At 36.5% G+C, this 22,422-nt stretch overlaps 1 protein-coding gene across 1 annotated transcript in view; it reads left to right on the plus strand.

Moving 5' to 3' along the window:
- The window catches only part of Zir (dedicator of cytokinesis), a 667,641-nt gene that overhangs the window by 531,474 nt on the left and 113,745 nt on the right, over nucleotides 1-22,422 (plus strand). The window contains exon 38 of the mRNA XM_090407837.1: nucleotides 18,650-18,739. Within this exon, the coding sequence (XP_090263963.1) occupies nucleotides 18,650-18,739 (90 nt within the window). The remainder of the gene's footprint in view (nucleotides 1-18,649; nucleotides 18,740-22,422) is intronic.

Below are 22,422 nucleotides of genomic sequence, written 5' to 3' on the forward strand. Positions count from 1 at the left end.
CCTGTTTAATGTATTTTACAATATCCATGACACCTGTTTGAGATCTTATTCAGATATTTGTCTTCCTATCTCTTAATGTTATTTTTAGCATACTTCTTTCCATGCGATATTGTGTTGTTCTCAGCTTTTTGTTTAGGGCCTCTGTTAAAGTCCATGTTTCTCCTCCATATGTTAAGACAGGAAGTATGCACTGGTCGAAAGCTTTCCTTTTTAGACCCTTCTGAATATGTCTCTCATTTTCCCATAAGCCATCCATCCAAGGTGAATTCTTCGTTCAATCTCTTTTCTTTGGCACTCCTCAAAGGATAACAATTGACCCAAATATTCATATGAAGTAACTTGTTCTATTTCATGGTTTTCAACTTTGATAGTTCTATGGTTTATGTATTTATTCATCATTATTTTTATTTTTTTCTCTATTTATTTTTAATCCAATTTCTCTGGAGGCTTCATTTAGTTGATTTAGCCTTTCTTCCAGATCTTCAAGATTATCTGCTATTAGGACAATATCATCTGCAAATTTCAGATGATGCAGCCTTTCTCCATTTATGTTTATTCTTTTTGTTTCCCAATCAAGGCTTCTAAAGACTTCCTCTAGTGCAGCTGTAAATAATTTGGGAAATATGGTGTCACTTTGCCGGATGCCTTTTTGTATTGGGAACTTTTCACTGTTTTTATATAATTTAATTATAGAAGTTGCATTATTGTAAATATGTTTTAGTGTTTCAATATATGGTTTCTCAGTTCCCTGGGTTTCAAGTGCTTTTAGTGTTGCAGATGTTTTAACTGAATCAAATGTCTTTTCATAGTCTATATAGGCCAGACATAAGAGTTTATTGTATTCAACTGATTTTTCAGTGAGCTGTCTTAATCTGTGAATAAGGTCCAAAGTATTGTAATTCTTCCTAAATCCAGCTTGTTCACAGGATTGCATTCCCTCTAGTTTAGATCTTATTCTATTATTTATAATTTTTGTGAAAACTTTATATATGGTGGGGAGTAGGCTTATAGGTCTGTAGTTCTTAATTTCTTCCTTATTGCCCTTTTTTTATATAAAATAAATTCATCATATATATTTTAATTTAATTTTAACTACAGTCGAATTTTTTTAAGTCCTCAAACACGCTACTGTACGTATAGAGGGATTCCAATGCTGAGATTATGCACTAACTGTTCCTTTGTATGTAATTCTTAGTATTGTTTGTAAAAACTGTACTGATGATGTCTTAAGATACTTAAGATGAAATATCTACATATTATTAAAATCTAATTACTGTGGTATATGTGTGAATTTTTTAGTTATGAATACTCCACAAGTTTCACTGTATAATAGAGTCGTGATCTACATCTGATCTTCTTGCTTTCACTACCCACTTCTGGACTCAAACTATGGAGAAATTTGGAGAAACTCACATCACATAGTGCCCTCCACATTTCAAAGGCATTTGATCAGGTTTGACACAGGGGACTACTGAACTAACTGCCATCCCAAGATCTGCCTTCCTCACTCTGCAACTGGATTGCTAACTTTCTCTCTGGTCACTTACTATGTGTCATGGTGAATGGTTAACTCTCCTCAGATTTCTCCACAGGTGTACCCCCATGGTTCTCTTCTTTCAACCATCCTCTTCTATATGAATGACCTGCTCTCACAGATCCTATCCATAGTTTTGCTGATGACAGTACATTCCATTCCTTCTTTTCATTTGACAAACCTTGTAGTGCTCAAGTATTAGAATCCTCAAGATTTTCCACAACCAGGGACCTGAACTCAGATCTCCTAACTATATGTCAGTGGTGCAAAGACAACCTTCTAAACTTCAATGCCACCAAATCCTTTTGCTGATGACAGTACATTCTGACGACTTTTGCTGATGACAGTACATTCCATTCTTTCTTTTCATTTGACAAACCTTGTAGTGCTCAAGTATTAGAATCCTCAAGATTTACCACAACCAAGGACCTGAACTCAGATCTCCTACCTATATGTCAGTGGTGCAAAGACAACCTTCTAAACTTCAATGCCACCAAATCTCGAATCCCTCCCCTTTACCTTCAGTAATACTGAGATATTCAAACATGATTAGATTTCACTACTCAGACTGATCTGCACCTCTGATCTTTCCTGGCACAACCACATATTAACTATAGCTTCTGCAGCTGCCAAAGAATTTGGTGTACCTTTTTGTACACTTCACAGCTGCTAACTGTATACAAAGCTCAAATCCACCCATCTATGGAATATTGCTCCCATATTTGGGTTGGAGCATCAAAATTCTTTCTAAGATTGCTCATTTCAATCCAGGTAATTAACGATCCCTCTCTCACATACTCGCTTCAATCCCTCTCTCACAGATATTCAGTTTCTGCCTTGTACAAGGGTGGTCTGAAAAGTTCTTGTCCTCGACCATAGATGGCAACACTATTAGCAAGATTTTTTTTTCTAAGTTGGTACATCTGTCATAAGCATCCATTTGAAATTGCAAGTCTTTCTATCAAGTAGTTTGTTTTATTCAGCTGTCTGAAGCAAAAATGTTGTCTTTATCCTTTGAAATGGATAAAATTGAGTATCGTGCAGTTATAAAATTCTTTGTAAAAGATGGTATAACGCCAAAAGAAATTCATTCGAAGTTCATAAAAGTTTATGGGCACTCTTCTCCTTTGTTTTCGACAATTAAGAAATGGGCTGCCAAGTTTAAATGTGGTCATACCAGCCTTGAAGATGATTCACATGAAGGATGTCCAAAAAGTGTAACAACACCAGAAATCATTAATCGAGTGCATGATATGGTATTGGATGGCCGGCAAGTCAAAGTGTGTGAAATTGCTGAGACTATAGGCATTTCAAAAGAATGTGTAGGATAATATATTTTGCATGAAGAACTGCAAATGAAAAAGCTTTGTTCAGGATGGGTGCCGTGCTTGCTCACAGCAGATCAAAAACACACTCACATGAAAATCTCTGAACAGTGCTTAGAGCGTTTTAACAAGAATAAAACTGATTTTGTGCATTGATTTATTACTATGGATTGGATTCGCCATTACATACCAGAATCCAAGCAGCAGTCAAAACAGTGGACATAAGTGGGTTGTTCAGCACCAAAGACAAAGTTGGTTCCATCAGCAGGAAAAGGTCATGGCATCGGTGTTTTGGGATGCTAAAGGCATTTTATTAATTATCTTGAAAAGGGTAAAACAATAACCAGGGAATATTATTCTGATCTTTTAACCATACTAGATGAAAAAATTCATGAGAAAAGACCCAGTTTACAGAAGAAAAGAGTAATCTTTCATCAGGACAGTACACCTGCCCACAAAGGTGTTTTAGCAATGGAAAAATTATGGGATCTACACTATGAATTGTTGGAACATCCACCCTGTTCCCCAGATTTGGCACCCTCTGACTTCTATCTCTTCCCAAAACTAAAATTTTTCCTTGTTGGTCAGCATTTTTCTTCTAATCAAGAGGTGATTGCAGCTGTAGAGGGGTATTTTGCTGATCTTACTGAGAGCCACTACAGGGATGGAATAAATGTATTAGTCTTAACTGAGATCTTGTTGAAAAATAAAAATAATTTTGAAATTATAAATTCATTTTTTCATTGTTAGGCCAAGAACTTTTCAGACCACCCTCCTACTTCTTCTGTAGATACTTTCATGGACAGTACGCTGCTGAATTTGCCACTATTATTCCTCCACTCCCCCTCCTAAATCATTAAAACAAGAGCCACTGCTAACCAACACCCCTTTACATTCCATCTTGTAAGTCATGGAACCACCTCCTCCTTCATTCCATCTGTCCTTGGGAACAGTCTTCCCACTCTGCCTTCCCAGTCTCTACAACCCTCAGCTGTTCAAAAAAATGTAAACTACTCCTTTTTTCTATTCCTCTTGTCCACACATGGCACTAATGTGTCATGTGTGGACAAGAGGAATAGAAGAAATTTATTGAGGTCTCATCAGTGGCTCCCACTGACGAGACCTCAATAAAGGTTGAAACTGGTCTGGGTAGTGGCCCTTCCCTTAATGCATTGCATTATACATGTCTGCAAGGAGATGGGCTTTGCATTATGGGAGATACTGAGACAAGGAGTGATGAGAGCTTGGTCCACCTTTACCACGAGTTGCCTCAGTCCTGAAGATACTTCAGGCGCAAACTTTGTTTGCTTACACTTGGATAAAGGATTAAACTAAATTTATTATATATATATATATATATATATATAAAACCTGTGCTTGAGTGGAGCTGACCTGCTGCAGTCTGTTGATTATGTTTTGCTGTTATAACCAAAAATCTGTCTTCATGCTCTGTGCTAGAGCAAGGGTGACCTCTTAGCAAATGTCTGGAACAAATTTCATTGGCTTGAAGCACTTCCCAGAGCCTGGATACAATGCTATGTGAAATTTCAAACTTTCTGATAATATCAGTAATTCTGTGACCTTCTTCAAGCTTTCCAATAATTCTTCACCATGTAAAATCACATAGATGATGTCTTTGTGACATTGCAAGACAAACAAGTTTGCAACTTTATTCCTTAACAAAAAAAAGCATCCTTCAAACACAATTCATATAGTGCAGCTTTTTATCCTGTTGAGTACTACCACTTGACCCCTTTGCATGCTGTTCAAATATTTCAACGTGTACCCACTTTCTACTCGAAATCATCATTTATATAAATTGCCACAAACTTGACTGATTCGTCTGAATTTATAGTTGTAATCTTCAGTCATGTTCATCCTTATGTTCTAGACATCAGTGTAATTTCTATTCCTGTTTGATATAATAGAAGCAGTTTCACTCATGCTGCTTTCCTTCCATGATGATTTTCTTCATATATAAGCAATGTATTTATGAGCTGGTTGGTTGAGAAGCATTCTAGAGAGAAAACTAGTGTGTATGTGTGTGTACACACACACACATCATACATGTTTGAATATAATGTAATGTAATCATCTTTATACAAATTTTTGAAAGTAATGAATCATTTTGATATAAAACGAATGTGTGTGTGTGTGGTTTTCTAATATTCCTAGTCAACTTAAAATGTCCTTACTATCCACTTCAGTCCATGTGCATCTGTGTAAATCACAAGTTTTAGCAAATTTAGATCATCTAAAATGCGTAATCATTTTAGATGCTTTTTGGGATGAAGAATTGGTGGAGAGGATCCAGAGGCGAGTGACTAAGATGGTGAGTGATCTGTGGAATGATCGCAATAAGGATAGATTGAAGGTTTATGGATTACAAAATTTGGTTACTTGGGGGAAAAGAGGGGAGATATGATAGAAACATTTAATTTACTTTAAAGGATATTATAAGATTGATGCAGTAGAAATGCTTCTGTCTTCACTTGGCTGGTGTGGACAGAACAAGAGGTTATTCCTGAAATTCGGGTAACCGTGTGATTAGCAAGGGCATGAGGACTATATTTTCACTTGGAAAGTGATGAATGAGTGTAGTGGGTTATGTGAGTCAGTTGTGAGTGCTTTGCCTGTTAATGGTTTCAAGAAGAGGTATGAGAGATATTGTGTTGATAGTTTGGGTCTCCAACGATGAGTCTTAGGACTTTATAGAGGTACCCATGCGATAATAATAATAATAATAATTTAGATGTTCATTCAATAAAAATTACAGGAAAACCTCACTTCATGCGAATTCGATGTGTGGTGATAATCAGTTAGTGCAATTGAGTGAAATGATACTATTTTGCATATTAAGTGAGTGATTAATCAGTTAATGCAATTTTTTTATGTTACGTGATAATCAGGTTTTGCTTATGCTAGTAATCCTTGGATAGAATCACTTGACCAATGCAAAAAACTAAACACCCTTTTTTCAGAGATTCATTGTATTAGAACATAACAATTTATGTGAATTCTAATGATATTACTCTTTGTATTTCCTCACTAGTCCATGGCCTTACCAACCATTCCCCTCCCACTCCTGTGCCTTCTATATTTGACCAAATATATAGAATTGGAGATATTTAAGATCCAACCCTAGAAACTTTGTAGAAAAGTGGTTGGAAGTTTTTCCACTTTGAAAAACTTCAAACTTAATTTATACTATACAACCAATTTAATATTTACTATAAATTAAAGATGCCAAGAAATTATATTCTTGGTTTAATCCTTTTCCAAGTGTAAGCAAACAAAGTTTGCACCCAAAGTATTTTCAGGACTTGGCAACTCATATATAGAAGCTAATGACTTCACATCACTTGGCTTGAAAATCACAGTCCTGAAAATACTTCAGGTACAAACTTTGTTTGCTTACACTTGGATAAAGGATTAAATTGAGAATATACTTTCTTGGCATCTTTAATTTATAGTATAGCCAAGTGGAAAAACTTCCAACCACTGTCCCTAATCTAAAGTAATTTAATGATAAGGTGTGACACCTTTTGACTACTCGTATATGAAAATATGACTTTTGCATTACTTCAACCATGGTATAACCTCCCAGCCTGGAGCCACACATCCAACACCAACATCCTCAGGCTACAGAGAGTGCAAAATAGGTGTTTACGCATGATATTGGATGCACCGTGGTTTGTAAGGAACGTACAACTGCATAGAGATACAAACATCCCTTACATCTACTCCTTCCTACTAACTACAGCAGAAAAATTCTTTTCAAAGATCTCTACACACCCCAACGATCTAGTTAAACAGGCGGCAAACTATGAAGAAACTGACCTCTTCAAATACAAGAGGCCAAAAGCCATCCTAAATACTTGCAACAATGACTAATCTCCATGCCCCCCCCCCCAGGGCGAGCTCTCAGCTCATAAAGTTTTCCTTCAGTTCATCCTCCCTATCGGACAACGGGGAATAAAAGCATCTTGCTTCACCCTTCTGGCCAATGATGTTATGTTATGTTATGTATGGTATAACCTCTGGATCTTGCTCCTACTAAAGAGACCTCAATAAAGGTCAAAACCAGTCTGGGGTAGTGGCCCTAATGCAAATATCCCATAATGCAAAGCATTATGGATACTAAGGCAACTCATGTGAAGTCATTATCTTCTATATACAAGTTGTCCAGTCCAAAAAAATACTTCAGGTGCAAACACAGATGCCAAGAATATAATTTCTTGGTATCTTTAATTTATACTTTGTAGAAAAGTTTCAATAATTTGGCCAGAGGGCTTATGAGAATAAATTGAAAATTTCAGGAAATCATATTCTTAGTTTCATCCTTTATCCAAGCATAAACAAACACTGTTTGTGCATGAAGTATCTTCATGACTGGGCTTTTTCATTAAATATCTTCACGTTTTATTTGAACAGCTGAGTATTGTCATCTTTGTGGAAGACCATCCCAAAGAACAGAAGTAAATGGAATGAAAGAGAAGGTGAAGTTGGTTCTGTGAGCTTCAAAAAGAGGCACTTATATATAGAAGCTAATGACTTCACATCAATTACCTTAGTATACTATAATGCAAAGCACACAGGCTTATAGGTGTGTATAATGCTATGCATTATGGGAAGAGTCACTACTCAGGCTGGTGTCAACCTTTATTGAGGTTTCATCAGTGGGAGCCAGACCCAGAAGAGATTACCAAGGCTGAAGTAATGCAGAAATCATATATTTCACATATGCAAGTAGTATATGTGAAAGTGTCACATATGCAAGTAGTATATGTGAAAGTGTCACATATACTACTGTATCACTCTGGATTAAATAGATATTGAAAGTTTTTTTCCTTCAGTTTTACTATAAATTAAAAATTCCAAGAAATTATATTCTTCGTTTAATTCTTTATCCAAGTACAATCCTCGGCATCAGAGATGCCTTAGCTTGCACTAGTTAAAAGACAGGATAGTAGCACTGCCAGGCATCTGTATATTTGTCTTTTATTAGTGTATTTGTAATAGTAATAGTAATTATCAAAGAAAGAGCCAAGAATGCAGTACTTGTTACCCCACAGCTTCATTTCAGTGATGTAAGTTCACTGCCCAAAAATTTTGAAAGTTTCTGTATTTATTCCTCTTTGAAATAAGGTTTGATCTTTAATATCCCCTATTTCTATATAATTTACATTACCAATATGAAGATGTATTGCTCTTTCTTTCATAAATGCTATTACACACTGACTGAGTAAACTTATGAAAAATATAATTCTCTGACATGAATGGCTTTGGTATTCAACAAGAGTTTTTGCTCTTTTAAGGTTTCTGCTTGGTCTCCAAAGAGAAAACCAACCAGTTTGAAACAGCTGTCAGGCCAGTGAAACCTTTCTCAAATGCACTAATAAAAGACAAATATATGGAAGCCTGATCAGCACTCATGTCTTTTATATAGAGCAAGGTCTCTGGTCAAATTTTGAACATTCAAAGTTTGTATATTTATTCAGCTTTGAAATTATGTAGGATCTTTAATATCCCTATTTCTATACACAATGTTGCCATAAATACTGTTACAACTTCCACACACTCCAGCACTGCCTACAGAATTGTGCGAGCTCGGTTCCATTATTGGCGGAGTGTGTTGCTAACATTCACATGCTTGTCAGTAGAGAGAGAGAGTTGTCTAGCTGCATGGGTAAACATGCAGTGGGGAGATTATGAGAACTGTGTAGCTGTAATAGCACTTCACAAGGTTGGAATGCAGCACTTGTTATTTTCAACATACAAAAAACACATGAGATCATCAGGACATTTGTGTATTGGACTATTAGCCATTATAACAAAACAGAGGACATACCTGCCAAAGAACAGGTCAACCACACTGTGTTAGGATACAACAGCTTATTAGGGCTGTGAGGCACACCTCCACTGTAATCCTGTGAGAATGCAGAAAGTGATGTCACAAGAGATGAATGTTTCACAAGCAATGATGTCACATATACTAACCTAGGGGTTAGAGTCTGTTGTCGTTCTACTGGACACTTCCTAGCACGGTGTCTTTATCAAACATACCATCTTCGTCTTCTCTGACGGTATGTTTGCATACAGAGATGCCCTCTTCTCATCTGCGAAGATGAGAAGAGGATATCTTTACCATGATATTTTCACCATTGAAGATTCATTTAACTGCTAAAATAGTAGGATGCTGTGCAACCTCCAGATGGTCGCAAAACACATGCCATAGCACCCAGCATTAGTTATGGTTGGTGATGATGTATTGGGGGGGTATCCAAGGTGCATTTCTGCAAGAAAGGGGTCAAAATCTCTTTTTTAAAGTGTATCAAGACACCATGCTGGAACCTGTGGTATACAGCCCTGAACAACACCTTGTTTGACGGTAAGCTGTGGACCTTCCAACAGGACTCAGCCCATGCACACAAGGCAAGGACCACACAACACTGGTTGGAGGCGAATGTGCCTGACCACATATCACCATCTGAGGCCGCCTGGAAATTTTGGTTCGGAGCTTGAGAGAGTAGTCTGCAAGAAATGGAAAAGAATAATGACACCTCTGCATTACCAGCCTTGAGGTAGATTTGGAGCAAACAGTGGCAGCATTTCTATTGGATGTTGTGTGTGTGCGTGTACGCACGTGTGATCACTGCGATATTGATATGTGGCCTCACAGACTTCGGGCATGCATGAAGGCAAAAGGGGGACATTTCAAACATTGAGTGCTGCTATATTATTATTATTATTACGTAACACCTCCAGGGAGTCCGAAGACTCGTCGAGGGAGGGCACCTACTTTACAACTCTCTGTCTCTGCCAACCGCAACTACCTTCATCATCTACACCAACGCCATCTATCACAGACAATCGCAAACATCCATGCCTAGGCAGGATTCGAACCCGCAGCCTTTTGTCTGGAGAGCGGATACCCTAACCACTCGGCCAACAAGGCTGGCATGCAAAAAAATTCCTCTAGTCAGTGACTCGAATCAAACTCTCACAACACTCTTTTTTCAGTCAGTCTAGCACTTAGGAGTGCAAACATCACTTCCACTGAGCTACACAGGCTTCCATGTACATTATATACAGGGTGTTCGGGATAAATTTGACAGTTTCGTAAGGAAAAAGAAAATCTTCTTTGTATCTATTAAATTTAATGAATTGACAAAAAAACATTACAGGCAGAGTTAATTACAATACTATCAACAAGATTTACTCAAAATAACCACCATTAGCATCGATCACAGCTTCAATTCTGCTTCGGAACCTCGAACAAGCTGATGCTACAGTCTCCCTGGGAAGGGCCGCAAAAACTGTTTTAATTTTATCCATTAACTGGGCTTTTGTATTACTGGAAGTGTGATTGGTGTCTTTTTCAACTGCGCCCCTTACAAAATAATCCATGGGGTTAAGGTCTGGGGAGTTTGGAGGCCAAACATTTGGACTGGTGAAGTCGTAGAAATTTTCAGACAACCATTTTTGACTTTTCCCAGAGGTGTGGCAAGGGGTCGAATCCTGCTGCCATACATACGGCCTACCATTGGCTACCCTTGTTATCCAGGGCTTGACTACAGTTAGCAACTCCACGAACAAAGCCCGAATTCCAATGCCAGGGTTCTTCAACACCTGTTCCTGCAGATTTGCGAGGAATTCTGCTGTACGAACGCAATCAGATCGTCTGCTAGGGATCTTTCTTCTTGCTACATCCTCGTAGTCACCATTGCAAGTCTCTAGTTCATGCCTGATTGTTTTTACTGTATTCAGGGAGCATTGGGCAGCAGTCGTAATATCCTTATTTTGATGGCGGGCACGAATCATCATGATACAAGTTATTCTCTTCCATGATTCAGGTGGGTTCCAGCTATCCATCCTTTCTGACATCTTGTATATGAATGAAGAAGGGTCCAAACTTTTAAATGAAGAGAAGTGTGTGTTAATACATGTAACTTACGGAAAAATATAATTAATTATAAATATGTCAAATTTATCCCGAACACCCTGTATGTTGAAAACTGTAAATGATATACTGAATAGATTAAAGGTTTATGCACTGTTCAAGTTGTAACAGTATTTATGGCTGGACTACATAATAATAATATGATTTGTAAGTCTTCATTGTATTCGATGCTGTTGTCCTATCGTTCTCTTTTGAAACATATAATTCAATTATTGTTGAAGTAGCAACTGTTATTTTAAATCTAACTTCTATTATTCTTTTCCGTTATTCTTTCATTCCAATATTTGAATAAGATTCTTCTGAGCAAAATTATTCAAGTTCTGAATTTGATATGAATTTTCACAATTTATGAGGGTTTCATTATTATTCACAGCTTATTTCCAAATTGTTTAATTTCTGATTTGTTTTACTGACATTTTAATGTTCAAAAATGTACTTTATTGATGATTGATGATTTATTGAAGATGGCAGAAGTTTAAAATGCTTATTCTATGGTATTTTAACTGCTACTCACCACTCAAATGTAATTTATTGTTTCAGAGGATACTTTTTATCAGTTTTAATTAGCAACAATTCTCACATTCAAACATGCAATTTTAATAGGTTTGAAGATGAGAATTTTAGTGTTCTATATAATTCTTGTTCTTATCCTGCTCTTTCCTTGAATAAATTATTACTATGATTGAATTCTAAAACAAAATATGTCATATAACCTTCAGGTGATACAGGATGGTATCAGTTCTAGAGCACAGATCTTAAGCACAACTGGAGGAATATCATCTGGACCAGCTTTATTAGTATGTCAAGTTTAATGAGGGTTTTTTTGATGTCCTTTTGACAAAAGTTCAGAGGAGACATGCAGTGGAGAGTTTGTGGTAGTATGCAGGGCCATACTTCACTTTTCCTGAGGCAGGTGGGGCCTGAGGTGCTAGAGTGTTCTGATGCCTCCCCCTCATTACTTAGAGCCCTAAATTTTATGGGGCCCCAGCTAGAGCCTCGTGCATCTGTGTATAAGTACAGCCCTTGTAGTATAGGAGGTTATTTGCTTTGGTTGTCCAGGTAAGATTTAGAAGAAAACAACTAATGCCAAGAGATTTGCCTTTTCCTTGGATGAAGTTACCATGGTGCATTTTGGATACAAGAGAGGTGGAAACAGGGAAGGACAGAAGTTACACACAACAGTCTTAGCAAAGGACCAGAAGATTTGACTCCCAGTTGAACAGGAGGCAAGTTCATTACATTTCATTCTTATGAAGTCTGAACATGGACCAAAGGCACATTTTATTTTTGAGAACCAGGGATTGGATATAGATCGGGGGATAGGGGGTTGATTGGAGTTTGTTATGAATGCTCTTGTTTCAGTGAGGATTATTTCAGTAATTAGTTGAATGCAGTCATTTGGATCAGAAGAGCAAAAGAAATAATCTGACTTGAAAAGCAGCATAAAAATTCCAGAAGTTATCCCAGTTGGTACAATTATAATGTCATAGAATATGAAACCGAGATTGGCTGAGAAGAAGATAAACTGTAGAGGAAAAGATGAATAAGATGGTTGTCAGAATTGCCAAGGGGAGAGCAGACATTCACAGTGTATTTGGAGGGAGAGCTAGTTAAGAAAAGGTCAAGAATGTTGATAGAATTATGAGGATTGTATAGTATTCTGGTTGGTAGACTGATTATTTGTGTTAGGTCATGACTGATGGCAAATGATTCAGCTTCCTTTCCAGCTTGATTTGTGAAGTTGGAGTAAGGGAGCCAGTTTGTGTTATGGATGTTAAAGCTCCCGAAAAGAACAATCTCACAATTTCGGTAATTAGTTTGTAAGAAATCAATTTTTAGTGATAGGTAGTCAAAAAGGAAAGCATGATTCAGAGTTAAGAGAGGGGTAAAGGCAGCAAATTAAGTCTGCAAAGGGAGGTAAGAAAATCTTGAGCTAGAGCATATCGAAAAGCAGAGATTCCAAGTTAAATAGCCTATAACAAGTAATATCATATTTTACAAAAGCACGTTCCGCCCTTTTAGCAGCATGCATTGTGCAGGATATAGTTGGGAAGCCGAGATGACTGTGGTTGTGAAGGATGCCAATTGAGGTTCTGTTGGGAAAAAGTGTTAAATGTTTTTGTGCTAATGCCTTGAATGTTGATAAAATGAATGTGGAAGTGTTTTTTATTGGAAACAGTTTTAGTGTTATTTTGGGTGGGTTGGGCATATTTTTATTATTTGTTCCATATTTTTTTGTTATATTTTTCATATTTTTAGATTTATTTTGTTATTTTTATGGGAGGTTTTTTTTGTATGCCACATAGATTGAAATGAAGAAATACGGGAGGGCATTTGAGTCTTAGATCTAATCACATCATCAGTGTAAGTAAATGCGAAATAAGGTGTCACATATCCCTTCAGTTGGCGAGAGTGATCACGAGATAATACTTGGATGGTAGTCATCCATATAAAGACATCTGTGAAGAAAGAAAGGACATGTGTTTGTAACTACACAATATGTAACCATGGTTATGAAAAGCTTGGGAGATAACTTGGAGCTATTGCATCTAAGATGCAACAGTCATCTTATTATCACCAATCCTGGAACTATAGCATGGAAGGAGGAGTTCAGAAGAATTAAGATAGTTGCTGCTTAGATACTGACAAAAAAGTGTTTAACAGCATCACTATGTGAATATATTCCAAAGGGCAAAAGACAGAATAAGCAGGCATCATATGGATGAATGAAGAGAATAAGTATGAAATCTGGAAGAAGAAGGTACTGTAAATGCCCCACAAGATGAATGATGACAATAATCATTTGCTTGAAGAGTATAAAAAACTGGCCAAGAAGGTGACTCACTTGGTAAGGACAATAGAAGTACAGTATGAGCAGAAATTAGCAAATCAGGCCAAGAGAAATTCTAAAGACATTTTTTGATTATGTAGCAAGAGAAAGAAGAATGATTATGATGAGATGATGTTAATGTATGAAAATGGTATATTGGTAACTGCTGCAATGGATATAATAAAGGTATTCATTGGGAAGTTCATCAGGGTGTTGCATCCTTATCAGTGTGAAATTATGAGAATCTCAGGTGTAGAGGAAATGGGAGATGATTGCTTACTGGTGAAGAAGCAAGATGTATATGATGAGTTAAGTAAGTCCTATTGCCTTATTGATGTCAATGAGGCAATAGGACTTGATAACATGGCATCATGTTAAGTCAATTTTCCAGGGAGTTAGCATCAGCCTTGTCTTAGCTTTTTACCAAGTGTCTTGCAACAGCACAAATCCCAAAGGAGTAAGAAAGGCAGAATTGTTGTACTTCTCAATAGTAGTAATAAGGCTGAGGCTATAAATTATAGGCTGATTTGTATGTTTGAAGTTATTATTATTATTATTTCAGGCAACTCCAAGGAGTCGACAGACTCATCGAGGGAGGCCCTAACATCATGTCAAGAACAACTATTCAACATTCACACAGTGTCTATCATACCTCGCCTTGAACTCATTCATGGTCATAGCACCCACAACAGACTCTGGCAACTTATTCCACTCATTCACCACGCTCCAAGTAAAAAACCTAGCTCTAACACCCCTGCTAACCACATTCTTGCCCAGCTTCCATGTATGGCCCCTAGTCCTCCTCCTACCACCAGTCCTAATGCTTGATATATTACAGAGGTTGTGAGCTAAGATACAGAAGCGGGTTGATAAGAGCAGCATTCATTGACTTATTAAAGGAATAAGTCAATGAATTGTTATTAAAGGAATAATATTATATAATATAATAGAGAAGAATAACTTATTAAAGGAATAAGTCAATGAAATGAAGGTTATGTTTTATCAATTTACTTGTGTGCAATAACAAAGCGATGAATGCATTGGACATGGGAGATGTATAACACAGTGGTATGCTTAAATTTTGCAAACACTTTTGATATATTGCCACACAAGTTAGTAACTGAATTGGAGCAGGATAGGATTGAATGCTTCATTAGGTGATATTGTATCTCCTATACACAAGTTGTGTATAGGAGATACAATATCACAAAAGAGGAAAGTCACTATTGGTGTTCCACAGTGGTCTGTTTTGAAGCCATTGTTGTTGTTGAACTTGTGTATTAATGGTATTGGGATTTGTATAACTGGCGATATTTAACTTTTTGCAGATGATGTGAAAACAGAGGAGAACAATGAGGAATCATGCATATATTATGCTCCTATAGGAGGAATTGAGTGGGCAAGTGGATGGAACTATCAGTTTAGTGTTGCAAAGTGTAAGTTTCTGAAATTTGGTAGGCAGCGATGTGATATGAAGTCTACACCTGGAGGTGAAAATTTGGATGAGGCTGAGGTGACAAGAGATCTAGGAGTTGTAATAAAAGACCTCGAGTATGACATTATCACATCATATTATAGTTTTTATAATACATATATAACATAAACTATCTACCAATAATTGTCTGGACACTAGCAATTGACAATTGATATCAGCAGGTAAACCCTAATATCAAGTATGTCCAACTTTGACTTTGATCACCTCCTGCATCCTTTGAGGGAAACTTTCCATCAGTGGAATTTGTCTCCATTCCTCCCTCAAAGCAACACTGAGTTCAGCAACAGATCGAGGATATGCTGCGCTGGACCTCAACTGCCTCACAAAATCATCCCACAGGTGTTTGATGGAGTTGAGATCAGGACTCTGCCCAGGTGAAGGCAGTCATTTAACACTCATCTCTTCATACCATTCCATAACAGCTGCAGCTTTGTAGCATGGGGCATTGTCGTCTTGATAGTAATACGGATCCATTCCATAAAAACTCCACAGAAGAAATCTTTCATAGATTAACAAATCAGGCAGCACCTGATTATCCACAATATCAAAGTACTGAGCTGCCTTCATGGAACCATGGACACAACCAGTGGTCCCACTTCAAACCAGCTGAATGCATCCCACACTATTACACCTCCACCACCAAACTTTACTGTGGGTACAACACACTGTGGTAACAAGCATTCACCAGGCTGCCTGCAAACAGGTAATTCTGTTACCTGTTTCCTGCCATCAGACTGGAAGCAGGTAAACCTTACCTTGATTCATCCCTGTAGAATACCATTTTCCACTGGTCAGTTGTCAAGTTCACATGCTCTTTGCACCAGGCCAGATGAGCCACCTCGCTCAATCACTAAAAAAAAAAATACATGCTAACCACAGTGATAAGTTTTGTGTATTAACAAAAACTTATCACTGTGGTTAGTAAGTGTGTTTTTTAGTGATGAATTCAACACAGGTTTCATTGTATAAAAAAACTTTGCTCAAGGTTGCGATGTTCGGCTTGTGTGCTGCTGCTCTTCCATGGAAAGATATACTTTTTGTACAATATTAGTGCTCACCATGGTGTTACTGGCACTCTGGAACTCATCACAGATGGTCTGTGCCAGTTGTAGCCAGCTTTTGCATGCCTCCTGTCAATCATTTTTGGTTGCTGCCCTGGGGATTTTCCTGCATTAGTGATGCTAGAACTTCTCCATTTGTTGATCACATTGCTAACCATTGATTTTTGATGCTCCAGGTGAGCAGCACTGGCATGTATGGACATGACACCTCTCATTATTTGAGAGTTCATGTTGTGTTGCTATATTCAACTGTTTCAATGAAATACTGCTTTCTACTATCTGTACACCAGTTTTTATGTTATTAGAAAACCTGGAATGTTCCATAACTTCAAATAACAGTGATGTCCAGACAATTATTGATAGATAGTGTATGTTATATTATATATAACATATATATAATATAATATGGGCTAATGTGGAAGAAATGGTTTAATTTCTGAAATGCACAGAAATGAAAAAGTTATGATTCTACTATATAAGACCTTGATTAGGTCTCATATTGATTATTGTGCACACAATTGTCACCTGGTTTTCATGGTGATGTGGATATATTAGAAACGATTTAGAGAAGATTGTCTAAAATTATAATTGATTTTTGGGGATGATCTATTTTCAGATATGAAGATAGATTAAAGGAATGCAATTTGTAAACCCCCATGAATAGGAGGAGAAGAAGATAGGATATTATTGAGATGTTTAAGTTGGTAAGGGGTTGTTACAGGATTAATGCAGAAGAAATATTTCATAGAATGGGAGAGGGGAAGTGGAACAAGAGGCCATTCTTGACAACTGTATAAGGAGGGTGCAAGCAAAGGAGTAAGGAGCACATCCTTTGCATGGAGAATGGTTGGTGAGTGGAATGCACTGCCTGACAGTGCAATGTATGCAGACTGTAGATGTGTTGAATAAGATTAACAAATTAGTATTCTAGTAGCAAGGCTTATACATTGGTCATACATAACTGGTAATTAGTTTACAGAATTAACAATGCATATAAAGTATATTAATTAAAGGTAACTTTAATGAATAACTTCTATATTTCGACAACGTCACGTTGCCATCTTCAGGAACATAAAGATATGGTATGTGCACGCAGGCACTAACAAAAGCAAATGAGGAAGAAAGCAAGAAACTAATATTGTTCCTAAAGTCCTAATGGTGCCCTCTGGTGGGCTAATTTGGTTGTCTTGGCAGTTGGGCTGAAGTTCTCATAATGTAAGTCTCCCAAATTTGGGGTAGTTTCATGCACCCAAATTCGTTGAGGTTAGGAACGTTTTTTAGAGCTGCTAATGATTCCTTGAATAATCTTTTGTATTTAAACTTGCTGCGGTGTATTATTTTTGTTTTCTTCCAACAAATTCTATGGTGGGTATCTAAGGCACGGTCTGCCAGCCCAGAGCGGCTGTACTGGTGAAACTGGTATTTCAGAACACAAAGACTACATCCGGTTTCACCAGTACAGCCGCTCTGGGCTGGCAGACCATGCCTTAGATACCCACCATAGAATTCATTGGAAGAAAACAAAAATAATACACTGCAGCAAGTTTAAATACGAAAGATTATTCAAGGAATCATCAGCAGCTCTAAAAAAACGTTCCTAACCTCAACAAATTTGGGTGCATGAAACTACCCCAAATTTGGGAGACTTACATTATGAGAACTTCAGCCCAACTGCCAAGACAACCAAATTAGCCCGCCAGAGGGCACCATTAGGACTTTAGGAACAATATTAGTTTCTTGCTTTCTTCCTCATTTGCTTTTGTTAGTGCCTGCGTGCACATACCATATCTTTATGTTCCTGAAGATGGCAACGTGACGTTGCCGAAATATAGAAGTTATTCATTAAAGTTACCTGTAATTAATATACTTTATATGCGTTGTTAATTCCGTAAACTAATTACCAGTTAACAAATTAGTAAGCTCATTAGTTTGTTGAGCTTTTTGAGTAACAGCATGTACCTATCTCCCATGACAAGTCTTTTGATTCCATAGAGGTTTAATTGGGTATGGATATATAGTTGTCGTAGAAATAGAGCATATATTATTGATATTGCCTGCAACTAAGGATATTATGCTTATATTAGCAATACTTGGTTTCCAGAACTTTTTTAATGACAACAGATCATATCAGAAAAGCCAGGGAAAGGTTATGTTTTGTGCATCTTTGAAACTTATGATCCAATAAGATTTATAAATACAGCTATAACATCATTTGGTAATACTGATTCTTTTTCAATATCTGTCTGTAATTATGTAACTAATTTAAGTATTTAACTAGTGTTCATTAAAATAAAATTTAAAAAAATAATTTTGATAACAAAGTTAAATTTTTATCTCATGAAAGGTAAAGTAAAATTTAATTATATACAGCATCTGATTTAATGAATTGATGTTTCACTTACCTCATGTTGGCTACATTAAGATATTATAATGTATTTCAGAGTTTCTATTCAGAAAAGTTTGGAACTGATTATGTTGAAGTAATCAAAGATTCAAATAGTGTAGATACTTCTAAATTAAATCCAGAGAAGGTATGTGTCTTTTTTTATATGTTGTATCTGGTTTGAATAAAATTTTAAATTCTGGTTTATATTGCTCATATGGATCCATAATGGATTATGCTGTATTTCCCATTATTATCTCTTTTGTTGAAAAAAATGTTCTTTAGGCAACAATAAATATTAATCAATAGTTGCCTAATGAGTAATTTATATAAGTGTAATTATATTTTGGTAATAATTACTGTGAGGTATAATAAATTTAGTTTAATCCTTTATCCAAATGTGAGCAAACAAAGTTTGCACCTGAAAGTATCTTCAGGACTGGGGTAAGGTGGTACAACCTTCAGGACTGGGGTAAGGTGGTACAACACCAGGGCAAGGAGTGCCCTGGTGTTATACCACCTTACCCCAGTCCTGAAGATACTTTCAGGTGCAAACTTTGTTTGCTCACATTTGGATAAAGGATTAAACTAAATTTATTATACTCTAACCAAGTGAAAAATAAACTTTCAACATCTTTCTCTAAATCCAGAGTAATTTATAAAAAATGGTGGCACACCATTTGGCAACTCCTATAGGTAGAGATGACCTGCTAATGCTTCTGCCTGGTATCTCCACTTGGGCCTGGCTCCCATTGAAGAGACCTCAATAAAGGTCGAAACTAGTCTGGGTTGTGGCCCTTCCCTTAATGCATAACATTAGACATATCTGCAAGGAGATGTGTTTTGCATTATGGGAGATACTGAGATAGGAGTGTTGGTAGCTTGCTCCACCTTTGCAAGGAGTGCCCTGGTGTTTACCACCTTATCCCAGTTCTGAAGATACTTTCAGATGCAAACTTTGTTTGCTCACACTTGGATAAAGGATCAAACTAAATTTATTATACTCTAACCAAGTGAAAAATAAACTTTCTGCTGTGAGGTAATATCGCAGACATTAGTTTTGTAATTTTTGATAATCACAGATGAAGACCACACATTTTTATTAAAAATGCTATTTATTTATTTCATCAATATCATGAAAAATGAAATTCGGAGAAATTAACTACATAACACAAAATGACATGCAACTAGAAAGTTTCAGGTATCACACCTGCATATAGTTTATAGAATTTACAGTGTAAGTGTCATAGTCTGTCAGAGATTTCACATCTTCCTATTAGTTTTTCACAATTTAAAAATAATTTCGGTCATTAAAGGCTTTATTTTGGCATTGCTAAATGAATAGAAGTAGTGGGTATTAAAGATCTCCTTATTTCATAGCTGAACGGATACAGAAATTTAGAAAGTTTCAAAAATTGATCAGAGAGCTTATGAGAATACAATCCTGAACATTGGAGTTACCTTAGTTTGCATTACTTAAAAGACATGAGCACTGCTCAGGCATCCATATATTGGTGCTCTTTCATTAATGTTTCACTGACACTGGCAATTTTCAAAATTTTCTAAGTTTTTGTATCCATTTTTCTATGAAATAAGGTTGGATCTTTCTAACATCTACTTCTATACCATTTGCAATCATTTTTAATTTGGCTGATTTTTTATGGTTTTAGTAGAATCTTCAAAACACCAACTGACATCTAAAGAGCTCTAGTTTATCTGCATCAGATTACATGATTTGTAGAAATGGCATATTTTGATATGCCATGATATGCTCTGTTGAAACTGGTGTAGTCTTTCATAGATTTTCAATTTTCATAATACGTGTTTAAATATCTCTGCTCAAATTGATTTTGTGAGAGAAGAAGGCAATTTGAGAGAAGAATACGCTCGTGTTACTAAAATTTCAAAAAAGGGTATGCAGGTACCTAAAGTTTGAGAAACCCTGGCTTATACTATCTCACTATATTATGGTACTTAGGTGAATTTATCCATATTTCTCTTTGACAGTCTTATGCATGGTAACAAGAAACATAAAATAGCAAGCCAAATACAACAGTTCACTTTCTGTTGAATTGTGAAGTGCCCTTTTGAAAACCCTCAAACCACATGTATGCCATGTGGCATACACGCAGAAAAGTTGTACTTCTTATGGGCCATTAAAATTTGAAGAATTTATGTATCTCTCAATCTCGCTTAAAAAACTCACGATTTCATGTGTTAGATGATGAAATTTCTTATTTTGTTATTAGTGAAAATTTTGCCTAATGGTTTAACACATTCATGTCGGGACGAGCAGGGGAAAACGAACAACAGTGCTATCCCAGATTTGTCAAACTAATCAAAACTGCAGCCAAAGCCTCTATTCCTAGAAGCTACAGCAAACAATATATCCTATGCTGGAGTAGGGATACTGAAGAACTTTTAGCCAAATATGAAAAAACTGAGAACCCAACTATTGCTAAGGAGCTTATAGCAACGTTCGACAAAAAGGAAAGATGATCTCAACCATCTATGAACTTGACTTCACCAAATCTAGCCAGAAAAACTGGTCACTTCTGAGAAAATTATGGGGAGCAGAACCAACAACATATTATAGATATCTATTTTTTCTATGATATTATTATTATTTATAATTATTTTTTTTATGTCGATCTGCACCAGTTGTAATATTCTGATTTTATTTTCTTATCTTATTCTCTTTCCTTATGTCTACTTTACTTCTACTCATTTAAATCTTTCTGTTAAGTTCTCTTTACCTTTTTCTATCTTAAGCCGATTAATTTAGTTCCTGCTTGTAATCCTTTATACTACCTACAAGTGTTAGCTCTGTTCGTAAAAGACCTGTAGAATAAGCAATTCACGGATACAGTGTTAACTATTTCCCATGCGATATAATTCAGGGAAAATTTATTTGTTTCTTTTTTACTTTGCCACCCAGAATTAAAGTTATGGCACAGGAAGAATAGTTATATCACTTATAGAATAGTAAACTTTTTAAAATAATACCTTAAATAGTCAATCGTGGCAATTTCTCTAATTTTAGGCATGCAAGTTCGATATGTTTATGAGTGCATTGGCAAAACAAGATCAGGCAAGCTACTAACAAAACAAACATGTTTATTCATTCTAAGACCAATTATTTACAAAATTCAAATAGCACATATCACGTGTCTAAGACAACAAGAGCACAATGGAGACAATGCAATCACGTGTCTAATTCTCCACACGATCATTTAAGCATTTTCGCTCAAGCTTTTGGACAAAGACATTATAAATACACATAAATTTTCAGACACTTCGATAGAATTTAACATACTTTAACTTCACTCACGTTATAAACAGAAAAAGGCAAAACTTAAACCACATTCAATTTTTTGCATTACACAGCATTAGCAAATCTTAGAACTCTATATCTTACTATTCACATTCAAACAGAAGTACGGCTTTCTGACTTCTCTATGCTAATAATTACCAGAACCAACATCGGTCGTTTGAACTTCACAATCTAGGAAATTACATAAAACATTTTACTTACAATCTTGCCAGTTCCTTGCATAGTCCTAGATCCTAAAGGCTTACAGGCACGTTCCGCTTCTTCCAAAAGCATTTCCGATTGCGCACTAGGTTACGACAGCAATAATTCAGCATACACGTAGATCATCGAAGAATCATACAGTAGGACATCTTGAAAGAACCGTCTCTGTTACTATCGAACTTCCCATCTTCGTTGGAACTGCTGATCGCAGAATGCGACTCTCCCCATCCTCGGAAAAGGCTTGGCACAGGAATAAAACTTCGAAAAGAGAGCCCCTAGGCCCCTCAATCTCTGCC

The sequence above is a fragment of the Typopeltis vanoorti genome, chromosome 18 (genome assembly GCF_054136105.1).
Source record: "Typopeltis vanoorti isolate ZY-2024b chromosome 18, IOZ_Tvanoo_1.0, whole genome shotgun sequence".
In the NCBI taxonomy this organism is placed as follows: Eukaryota; Metazoa; Arthropoda; class Arachnida; order Uropygi; family Thelyphonidae; genus Typopeltis; species Typopeltis vanoorti.